The following is a 12,219-nucleotide window of genomic DNA, read 5'->3' on the forward strand; positions in this document are numbered from 1 at the left end:
TTAGGTTCTGAGGTACCTGTGCAGATCATGCAGGATAGTTGCATAGGTACCTACATGGCAATGTGTTTTGCTGCCTCCATCCCCCCGTCACCTATATCTGGCATTTCTCCCCATGTTATCCCTCCCCAACTCCCTACTGCCTGCTGTCCTTCCCCTAGTACCCCCACAACAGACCCCAGTGTATGATGCTTTTCTCCCTGTGTCCATGTGTTCTCATTATTCAACACCCAACTATGAGTGAGAACATGCGGTGTTTGATTTTGTGTTCTTGTGTCAGTTTGCTGAGAATGATGGTTTCCAGATTCATCCATGTCCCTACAAAGTATATGAACTCATCATTTTTTATTGCTGCATAGTATTCTGTGATGTATATATGCCACATTTTCCTTGCCAAGTCTATCATTGATCGGCATTTGGGTTGGTTCCAGGACTTTGCTATTGTAAACAGTGCTGCAATGAACATACGTGTGCATGTGTCTTTATAATGGAATGATTTACCAGTACAGACATACATATCCTCTCAGTTGGCTTTCGGTGGTCTAATGTATATACTGATAATGCACCCACATTTTATTAGCCACTTAAAAGAGTTATTTTTTAAATCTTTTTGTATATTCTATGGGCTTTATTATCTTTTATCTTAATTCAGTGAATATAGTTTCTGCATATTCTTTATGTTTTATAACTTTAGGTAGAATTATCATAAATTCCTTGGCATAAAATCTTGCAAATAAGCATATTTATGAAAGGACTATTCATAAAAATAAATATTTGGTATTTTCATTTGATTTAATTTTGCAAATCTAATTACTTACTTTAGGGAAACAGTATATTATAAATATTTATAGCTTTATTAAAAGTATGATACTATCTGGTTAGGTTATACAAATAAAAATTTGGCAACTTCATTTCTGTTGTCTATAGCTAAAATACAGTGAAAATCTTACTAGCAAACTATTAATTTAAATACATTTATTAGTTTAATAATATGTAAGAAAATAGTTCCTCAAACATTAATGTATCTTTTGTATTGTTAAAAATAAGGGAGAAGGACTTTTCCAAATTTTCAATTGAACTCATTATCTTTGAAATTATTACTATATATCTGAATAACACTCCATAGTGAGAGTTAAGGAACTTGGCTATTATAAGCTTAAACTATTTCCTATTATTTATTATGATTAACTTTCTTTTATAAACTGACTTTGCACAGATATTAAAACTTGAGGAAATTTGTAACAAAAATACACACACAAGAAATATTTAAAACAAGCAACCCTGTGTTATATATAGTGGAGTACATGCTGATTGAGAAAATCTTGGGAAATGAATCTTCTGAATAAAAAAAATCATTTCTTCTGAAAATGTATTAGGTTGGTGCAAAAGTAATTGTGGGTTTTGCCATTAATAGTATGAAATAATGTTGGTGTGCATCAAATAGCTCACAGCCAGTGCTCCTTTAAAGTTTTTCGAGTTGGTCAGCCTCATGCCTGCTGCTGGAGATATGAGGATGAACAAGAGAATTATTTCTTTCACGACCTTACAGTCTAGTGGAAGACTGTCACAAGGATGAAAAGTACATCTGTCTAAGTAGCTATGTTGGAAAAATACAAGGTGGGCCATTGACAAAATAAAGCTCTTTGGAAAGTTCGGGCTACTTGTGTCCAGCCTCTGTCTGTGGAATGTGAATTCAAAACTGACAGGCAGTGTGCCGAGCCACAGAACTCTTGGTTTGGAATCAGGAAGCCGGAATCTGCTGTGTGGGACTGTGGGTAGGTTGTTTCACCTCTCCTGGCCTCAGTCTTACATTTGCAGAGAAATGTGAGTCATTTATAAACTTGTTTTAGCCATGGAGGCTTTACTTTAAATGGTTGCAATTCAGTATGGCAAACTGGAGCTGCTCTGATGGTCCAGGTTCCAAGCAGAGCATAAAAACCTTTGGCTTATATGATCTCCTGGGTCTGTTGTAGTGCAGACATTTTATGAGCATGGAGAGAATACATTTTAGTTAGTGTTCTACTTCTACCAGGCATTGCCATTTAAGCCTTTACTTCTAATTGTGGAATGAAGAGCTTTGGTCCATCTTGAAGGAATTCCAGGCATTAAGCAAGCAAACAGGTGGTAGGACTTTGGGGAGAGCGCTGAAATTAATCTGTGCCTGCTTGTAAGGTTAATCCAGAGGACCTGAAGGTAAACCTGGTTTAGTCTCTGAATATAGCTGGAGGATTGGGGAGGTTGGTTCAGAAAGGATGATCTGCTGTCTCCTCTATACCCAGACAGGTTCTTCCCTCCCAAGAGCCAGCTGCAGCTGTTGGTGACCTGTTCAGGGACTGTTTGGGGTGGGGGAGCATCCTGGGTTTGCACACATTTCTCTTTCAGACTTCTCTACCCCAGCATGCGTCTGTCAAGATGGCTGCTCCATCTGCAAACTGCTTCATCCTCACTCTGTCCCTCCCTGACCACAAGTTCAGTTTCCTGCCCTTTCCTTTGCTGTAACAGCTCCATTTTCTGCCTCCAAAACTGCATGAGAGTATTTTTGAAATATTTTCTATCATTTGAGGTATTTTATGATATTTTCTCTAATGTACTTTAAGTTCCCTATGCCTCTGGGGATGAAACTTCTAAGTTTCAGCTTTTTATTAGGATGTGTCAGAATCCTACTGTTTTAGGAATCTTACTATGTTTAGAAATCTTACTATTTTTATTGATGAATATGACAGTAATATAGCACGGAAATGTTTATAAGCTTCTAAAATGAATGAAAAATGAAGGAAACACTTGTTTATAGTATAATATAAGAGTACTTTACAGTTTCATCCTAACAATAACCATATAAATGGGGCAGAATGAATATTATTTATCAGATAGCAGATTAAAATCAAAAAGATTAGTTGAAAGTCAGCTCAATTCACGCAGTAGTGAAAAATCCATAGGTTTAACTCTGTTCCATGTTCTCTTTAGTATATTAAATTGCCTCTGAATAAGGTGATATTAATCTCTTGCAATCTTGTTCACATACATAGTCAACTTTTATCAAATTCTCAGATAGAATCACTATGGACTAAGTAAAAAGAAAATATAAAGAAAACAAAAGAGGGAGCTAATAGTTATTGAACACCTAGTATGTGTCTTTATATTTGTTAATTACCTCCTCCATTCAGTACTGATGATGTGTGTCAGTGGTGAGCATTAAGCCATTCTTGTAATGAGATAGCTACTTTTTCCCTATTCTCAGGTGTTTATGACAACACACTTAAGCACAATCACCCAGGGCGTGAACCTTCCCTTTGCTTTTTATCCACATGATACCTGCTCTCCAAGAGCAGACACAGCCAGAAATGCGTGTTGAAATAGAAAGCAAGAGGTCAAAACAAAACACTCAACCAATGATGAATATTGAGACTCTTCTCTAAATGCTTCCTGTGTGTTTATTGTAAATGTTTATAAAAGGTAAAAATATTCTCAAAGACAAAATCCCTGTGAAAAAATATCTTCACAGAGTACCAAGAAAGATTACGTTTAAACTCAGCCTTGAAGTATTACACTCTTAGGAGTGGAGAAGAGTGAAAAGATCCATTACAGGGGTAGAATTGACAGGTTTTGGTAATTCACCTGATTCAGGAAATTGTATTCCAGCTACTTCCAGTAACCACCCACTCTCTCAACCACATGAGGGCCCGTAGTCTGGCATATATTTCCTTCTAGGTACATATCTAACTTTAGAGAAGAGCCTTATCAAGTAGGTACATCATTAGTGAGGAATAATGCATTCAAACAATATTAGTCGTGGGCCGAAAGAACTGCCGTGGTTTAGGAGGCTTTCCTTTGTTATTTGATGAACTGGGTCTATCTGAAGTTGGGTTTATAGATACTGGTTTTTAAAGAATTTCTATGATGCTGAATTTTTACTAGTTCTAGCTCAGGCTAATAGCTTGCATCTATTTTTGAAAGTTAGCAAGAACTCTTTCTGCAGCATGAACAGTACCAGTTGTCCTGAATGTTCTAATCCTGAAGAGCAATCTGGTTTTGTCATCTCTTTCTGTTTTCTGTAATTCATTCTTCATAGAATGAATTTTCTGCTTGTAAGTTTTCTGTTGTTGATAGCTTCTGTTTTTTTCTCTTCCCATTCATATTCTTGAACCAGTTTCTTTTGCAGAGTTATGTCTTTCTGCTGATAGAATTCACTGAGAATTCCTGTTGCAAAGATCTGGCCAAGTTTAGTGAATGAAATCCGTATTCCAGTTTCTGTATGTGTTCATACAGCTCATGTCTGGCTGACAATTCGTCATTCAGTTTGGAATGGGAATGGCCGCTACCTCTTATGACCATTGTTAACATTAGTTTTGTCAGATTTCTCTTTTCTGATTATTTATTTTCTCATTCTGTTCTGCCAGCTGTCCATTGCCAAATTCATCTCATCCATTTCATTTTTATTATTCTTTTTGTCTTTAAGTTCAGAAGCAAGATCAAATTATCTTATCTATACAGTAAAGTTCTTCAAACATCAGATTATTCTCTTTGTAAGTAAGATCTTTACCTAGGCCTTTCTGAGAGTTTTGTATAATTTATCAGTACACCAAGCTTAGCATAATGCTCCCTGATTCCAACAATAATTATAACCTGGTTTTCTTAAATCCAGTATTTTCTTTGTAAATTCATTAGAGTTTAGATTCCATCTTCTCATATCCTAGTTTAAATTCATTTTCTCTGTCAAATGTTATGACATTCTTTGTGAAACCCTGCTGTATTCAATAGAGATCTGTCTTGCCAAATGCCATTTCAGTTTGTTTGCATTTTGTTCTTCAATTCTCAATATGACAAGCGGATTTTCCACAGTATTTGATTCATTTCTTTAAACCTGATTGAATATTTAATCCACATATGTTCAGAAATATTCATATTTTGTTTTTTGATTTCTTCAAAAGATGTGAGTGCTTCTTTAATCATTTTTTCATAATCTTCTCTCTGTTAAATAAAAATTTATGTATTTCTTAACATTTGTGCAATCTATTGTTTTTATTTGATGAAATCTGTTTGAAAAGCACATTCTTCAGGGGGAGCATGGCAAGTAAGCTAATTCCCAAGAAATAAGTAATAATTAGAGTCTTCTAAGACATGTTGTAAAAATCAGGGCTGGGCCTTTCTGGCACCTTTGTTGTAGGTAAGACAACAATCAGTCAAAGTACTTTCCATTATAATTTCCCTCTGGTATTTCCTAATGTTTATCTTTGAATATTCCTAAGTTTCTCCTTCCACATGGTTAGGGTGAATTATTTTTACATGCCACTTGAAATGTAAGTTCAATTATAGGACTACCATATTCCGTTTTGGAAAATTCAAATGGCTTGCAATGGTCCTACCATGTGAACCAAAGACATTATGAGGATATAGTGGTTGCTAAATAGTTCTTAGTTTAGGTGCTGTTGTACTAGAAAAAAATATAATTCTTAGTCTTAAGGAAGTTTTATATATTAGATTATGTCCGTGTGTGTGTGTGTGTGTGTGTGTTTGAACAGGTGTATAACTTTATATTTTTCATAACGTTTAGGGTTCTCTGGGTTTATTTACTAATTTATGCGATTCTTCTACTGTTCCCAATCTGGCCAAGATACTTGTATATGATGAAAACATTCCTTTATTCTAGAATATAGAAAGAAATTTCAGATTTTTCCTAATATTTTCTATTGGTTTTATTGCTCAATTGTTTTTTAACCTCTTACAAAACACAGATGGTCAGACTTATTCTGTGTGAGCGTTTGGGAGGAAACTAACTGCCCCACTGATGTTTTTATTTCTCATGATAGTGTTTCCATGTGGGAGCCGGTAGCTCAGGATCACATTGAAAGTCTCCTGGATACTAAGGCCTGTGCTGCTTGTGTCTTGAACTTTGTAGGGTTTGGAAGTCATCAGTCCTATTTAGCAGCTCATTCTTTAAAATCAGGCAGTTCTGTATTTTCCTTGGCCTTCTTCTCCTGGCAAATATTATAAGACCTCAATTCTCATTGTGGGTTAATTATTCTCTTCTATTTGCCTGAACCATAATTCAGTGCAAGGCTACTCCTGCCCAAGGAAATGAGGACAGAAATTATATAATTGAGAATAATGGCTTGAAAGCCATGAACGTCTAGAATCTTGTGCTAAGTCTGATGCATACTAGCTTGGTGGTCTTTATTGGTAACTTACTAAAAAAAAAAAAGAAAACAAGTTTTTTTCTCTGGTTTTAAAATGGGATCATCATAAATGCTATTTACTGAATAACAATAATGAACTTGCCCTTGTAGAAAAATCAGGCCTATGATTACTACCTAAACACTGCCTGATTAAAAAGGTTGTGATATTATTCAGGTGGTTGTTGATCAGTGAAATTCCAATATATTTACATTTAATGAAATATAAATATTTTTTAAGATTATTTTCCATTACTAATATATACATTTAACTAACTGCTAACTAAACATTTTCCGAAAATTATGATGAACTTGACTGAAAAGAAACTATAAATCATTTGGATTTAGTACTTTTAAACTATTAATTCGTACTTAATATACTGAAAAGAAATATTCCCAACAAACATAAAGCTCAACACTACCAATTTTCTTAGCAAACCCTTTATTTATTGATATCAAAGCAGGATGAACAAAAATTCTGAATTATTAGTGTTCTTAAGTAACACTAGATGATCATGTGTCTAGAGTAGCTTTTATAATTAAACGAAGCTTCAGAGTTTTGCTGAAACATAATACCAACCTTTACAAATATCTGATCCCTTTCTTGAAGTTAGTTGTTAAAAATAATGAGGAAATATATTGAAAGTATATACTGGCAATTTTAGAATGAGGAAAAAAGTTAAACTACACTCAAAAAATTATCCTTTGTATTTCAGGCCCTCCAGGGAAACGAGGTAAGAGAGGCCGAAGAGGAGAATCTGGTAAGTCTCTCTTTCAGCTGCTCTATGTCACTCATGTTCTGGTTAAGTTCCGGCATCTGTTCTTCCTAATTAATGATAATATTGTCTTGCTGGAGGTTCTGAGTGTGTGTTTATTTAACTCTTCTCTGCTAGAACTAGTGTTTTTTTTAATTTTTAATCTTCTCATTTCTATCAAACTATAAAAAGGAGAGGTTTGCAAAGTATTGTTAATTGCAGCTTAGGAACAATTGGTACCCATTTTGGGCTTATTTACTGGATCAAGCTAAGTCTGTCCTTTGTGTATATAATGGAGGACTTCTCAGATGCACACAGTGTCATAGCATCACCCATGTTTTTGTCTATGTAGGTGGTCGGTAAATGCAGGTCCTTTGCAAAACCATCTGCCTTGGGACACTAGGGCACATGTTTTAGAAAGCCGTATTACTATTTTATCCAATTGGCACAATTTTGTCATGCTTTTACTCTTATTCTTTTCAAAATTTGGGAATCTTTCAATCTTCTTGTACAATCATGGAATTTCAGTGATGACAGGAGTCTCAGTAATCAATCCAGAATTTTCATTTTGTAGTTGAGGAAATGGAGGCCCATAACAGTCAGGTGATTTGGCCAAAGCAGAACTTGAAACAGAACAAATGTCCTGATACCTACTTCAAGACATTCTTGCTTTCAGGCCAGATCCCTATGTGTAAAACAAATCCACAATGTAAAACAGAAAAATCAAGTAAAATTTCTTTTGAAACCGAGGTGATCTGTGTAAATGAGTTTACTTACAATTGTTTTTCTTTTCTTTGGAAATGACCACATAAAGTCTTATCAGGCCATTAAATCTTCCATGCAAGATAAAGTAATTTAAGGTTTGAGTCTAGCATGCTATAAATTGTTATTTTTAAATATTTTCTCTAAGTATTTATCAATATTAAAATAATCAATTAGTAAGTGTTCAAACAGTAGACACTTTAACCTATCAAGAAGAGCTGATAAGAGATTGATGTGTGTGGTTTTCTTCTTGTCTTGTTTCCTCTTCCATTTTAAGAAAAATGTAAAAGTAAAAAGAGTTTATGAAAATGTATTAATTTGAGCAGTGTAGTTGCTTACTATTTTTAAAGAGTGTTGTCAAAAGCTATCTTTAGGGCCGGGCGCGGTGGCTCACGCCTGTAATCCCAGCACTTTGAGAGGCCGAGGCGGGTGAATCACGAGGTCAAGAGACCGAGACCATCCTGGTCAACATAGTGAAACCCCGTCTCTACTAAAAATACAAAAAATTAGCTGGGCACAGTGGCGCGTGCCTGTAATCCCAGCTACTCAGGAGGCTGAGGCGGGAGAATTGCCTGAACCCAGGAGGTAGAGGTTGCGGTAAGCCGAGATCACGCCATTGCACTCCAGCCTGGGTAACAACAGCGAAACTCCGCCTCAAAAAAAAAAAAAAAAAAAAAGCTATCTAAATAATTGGAAACTTGTATAGGTATCCCTTTACAAAGTACCAAGTTTTCTAACAGAGGAAACTTTATGAATTTGTTTCGAGGAAAAAAATGATAAAACATTAGTGGAGTCAGATAATCAAAGAAATGATCTTTGATCATTGTCAAAGGGAAGAGAATTATGGGGGAAACGTGAAAAATTTACGCTTATACAGTTTCATAGAAAATAAAAGCCAATTTCCAACTTCCTAGCTACTTGGAACTAGTATTTTAATTGAGCATAATGGTGTGTGAAATATTTAAAGTTGTCTTAGACTTTGCCTGTTTTGATGGTTTTAAAGCAACTTACATAAACATGAGGACCTAGTCTTTTATGTATTTATAATAGTGTTGAATAAAAAATTCTAAGGACAAATAATAGGTACATTTCTCATTTGGCTGTTTTACCAAACTCAAGAAGTTATATATCAATTCTCTACAACTGGTCTATTATAAATTACCAAATATTCTCATAATTCATACTTATCTAAACTCTTATAAATTAGTCTTTACTAAGGTATATGAACCTCTCAGTAATTCATAGACAGGCTTCAGGGAATCTAAAAATTACTTGGAATTTTGCATAAAATTTTGTGTGTAATTATACATTTTTCGGAAATGGTCTCAAAGCCTCCATGGCCTAGAAAAGATTAAGAATCGATGAATTTTTAAAAACTTCCATGTCTGTTATATCATGCTGTGATTATGCTCAAATATTTTATTTGATTTTAATATTTTGCATATTCACTAACTCATCTCCCTCCTTCTTCTCTCTCCACCTGCCCCCCAACCCCGCCTGCATAGGTCCTCCTGTAAGTATGTTTGCTGCACTTCGGCTTGTTTGCATTTATCAGGATCACGTATGTCAAAACTTTGTTAAAACAAAGTATAGCCTATATGTCTATCAGAAAAATGCTACTGACCTTTTAAGAGTACACTTAAGTTTAGGAAATTATTTTTTAAGTATATAATTTTGTGATCATGTGATATATTAGAATGCAATATATGTCCATTAAAATTTTTTTCAAAATTTTTTTATTTCTATAGGTTATTGGGGAACAGGTAGTATTTAGTTACATGAGTGAGTTCTTTAGTGGTGGTTTGTGAGATTTGGTGCACCCATCACCTGAGCAGTATACACTTCACCCTATTTGTAGTCTTTTATCCCTCACCGCTTCCCACCTTTTCCCCCTGAGTTCTCAAAGGATCGCCTTTGGGATCCTCATAGCTTAGCTCCCACATATGCTGAAAAACATTTATTTTTGATATGATCACACACCAATTACTCTCATGGGATTTTTGGATAACTTATGAAGCTTCTGATTTTAAATGCTTTTCCTGGAATTCTGAGGTTTCTTTTGTAAGCAAATCTCCAAGCTATTTCACAGTTCTTTTTTCATCTGTTTAAACTTGTATCTGAAATATTTGCATTTGCCAGTCTACCAAATGTAGATGGCAACATGATTACGGAAATGATACTCCCAGTGAGCCTGGACCAGTCCTCCCTTTTTAGGCAACACTCCCTTTGAAGTCTGTTGGAGTTTTGCCTGCATGAAGAGAATGAGATGGAGCCCTTGGAGAGTTTCACTTTCTTTTTTCTTTCCCTGAGTAGGTCATAGCTCCAGCATTCCAGTCTGCTTTGCACTCACAGGAACAGATTATCTTGTCAGCTCTGAGCTAGATGTGTTTTTGAGTAATATCCTGGATATCTGTGTCTGACCCCAGTGTTTATACTGTGCACTGTGCATTTACAGTAGCGATGATCACTGGCCTTCAGATATTTTCTCATCCCAGATAGCCAGTTTGCTCCAGAGTTCACAGACTCCACGTTGGCAACTTATCTAACAGGCCAGCATGGTCCAGGGAGAGAGGCTTAGCGTATTTTACTTTATTCAGAGGAAGCATTGGCTTCCAAATATCTTTTGCAGTCTTCCTGCCATGTTCAAGGATGGAACATTAATCATGTTAGAAATGACTTTACTTCTGTAACTGACTTTCAGCTCTTGCTTAATGCTAGGCAGATGGCATGCCCTAGGTCTAGGAGTCTTTACTTTCTGACTTCATACTTAAGCCTTTTCATGTTAAGTAAGTAACAAACCACTACTACCCAGAGGAAACTCCTGAGGTTATGGCTGGAGTAGAGTGTTTGAGGCTTCTTTCTGTGGAATCCACATTAGCTATGTCAAGAGGTAGTTAAATCTCATTTCTGCCTTAGGAATTCTTCAGGGTTCTAGACTTCCTCTTTGGTTCCTGGAAAATTCAGGCAACCATATGGCTCTCAGTTTCTTGAGGCCATCTGTTAGTCTAAATTCTCTACATAAAGATGTCAATTGTTCCTCCTTTTCTTATTATATATAAGTAAGAGAGAATTAGTATTAAGCCCCTAATGTAAGGCAAGGAATATTCTAGGTACTTTACATGTATAATTTCATTTTGTTCTCACACCAACCCTCTGATTTTACCATTCCCATTGTTCAGTGAGGAAACTGAGGCTCATAGAGGTTAATTACCAAACGTTGCACAGCTAGAGGATTTGCAGAGTTAAAATTCAATTAGATATGTCTCATTTTAAATCGACTTAGTTTACCACTTTATTCCATTCCTTATGAATTACAGTTGTGCTATAACATGGGTCATTGTTACATGGGTTTGGCAGGCCATGGGTCAAATCATATTCCTTGATTAAACCAATCACATATACTGGCTGGGCATGGCAGTGGCTCACATCTTTAATCCCAGCACTTTGGGAGGCCAAGGCAGGTGGATCACTTGACATCAGGAGTTCAAGACTAGCCTGGTCAACCTGGTGAAACTTTGTTTCTACTAAAAATACAAAAAATAAAAAATAAAATTAGGTGGGCATGGTGGCATGTGCCTGTAATCCTGGCTACTAGGGAGGCTGAGGCAGGAGAATCACTTGAACTTAGGAGGCAGAGGTTGCAGTGAGCTGAGATCATGCCGTTGCACTCCAGCCTGGGAGACAGAATGAGACGTTGTCTCAAAAAATCCAAAAACCAAAAAACAATCACATATAATAAAATTACGGCAAAAATTTACAAAATGGCTAATCTATAAAACAGGTATTGATACTGTCCCACCTTTAGTACATTTGAAAGAAGTTATGTTTGGCAAATAGTATCAAATCCAAGAAATAAAGTATAATCATGAGTTTTCATACTGACTAGAAGATGATTCGAGTTGCTTATATTTGACAAGATGAAAATCCATTGATTGATTGTACAAAAGAGAAAAAATCATTGATTGTGCTATCTTTACTAATACAACAAGGACCTACCATAGTACTTAAGACCCAATGTCATGGACTTCCTTGTGGATAAAATATATTATGATTAAATCCTCTTGAGCTTCCAATTTTTAAATCTCCATGTATAATATCTGAAAAGTATCTGCCTTCCATCAAATTTTGCTGTAGAGTAGGTGGCTTTATAACAAATTTCTGGTACATTGTTTATATCTGAGTAAATATTAATGAACAATGGGATTATTACAATTAGATAAATTTACCAGCAATATGTTTGTTGAGAGGCAATACCCAATTACTGACAATTTTAATTTCTAGGGACTATTCCTATTTTTTACATCACCTTAATTTTGGGTACAGTTAACCCTTGAACAATGTGGGGGTGAGAGGCACCACCCCTCTGCTGAGTGAGAAATCCACAGATAACTTTTGACTCTCAAAAAACTTTACTACCAATAACCTATGTTGACAGAAAACCTTACTGATAACATAAATGGTTAATTAATACACATTTTGTATGTTGTGTGTCTTACATACTGTATTCTTACAATAAGCTAGAGAAAAGATGTTAT

The 12,219-nt window shown here is 35.5% G+C and overlaps 1 protein-coding gene across 1 annotated transcript in view; it reads left to right on the forward strand.

Annotated features, from left to right (window-relative positions):
- Positions 1–12,219, forward strand: part of COL25A1 (collagen type XXV alpha 1 chain) — a 518,595-nt gene that overhangs the window by 280,425 nt on the left and 225,951 nt on the right. Inside the window, exon 3 of the mRNA XM_078366719.1 lies at positions 6,884–6,932. Within this exon, the coding sequence (XP_078222845.1) occupies positions 6,884–6,932 (49 nt within the window). The remainder of the gene's footprint in view (positions 1–6,883; positions 6,933–12,219) is intronic.

The sequence above is a fragment of the Callithrix jacchus genome, chromosome 3 (assembly GCF_049354715.1).
Source record: "Callithrix jacchus isolate 240 chromosome 3, calJac240_pri, whole genome shotgun sequence".
NCBI classification, from domain to species: domain Eukaryota; kingdom Metazoa; phylum Chordata; class Mammalia; order Primates; family Cebidae; genus Callithrix; species Callithrix jacchus.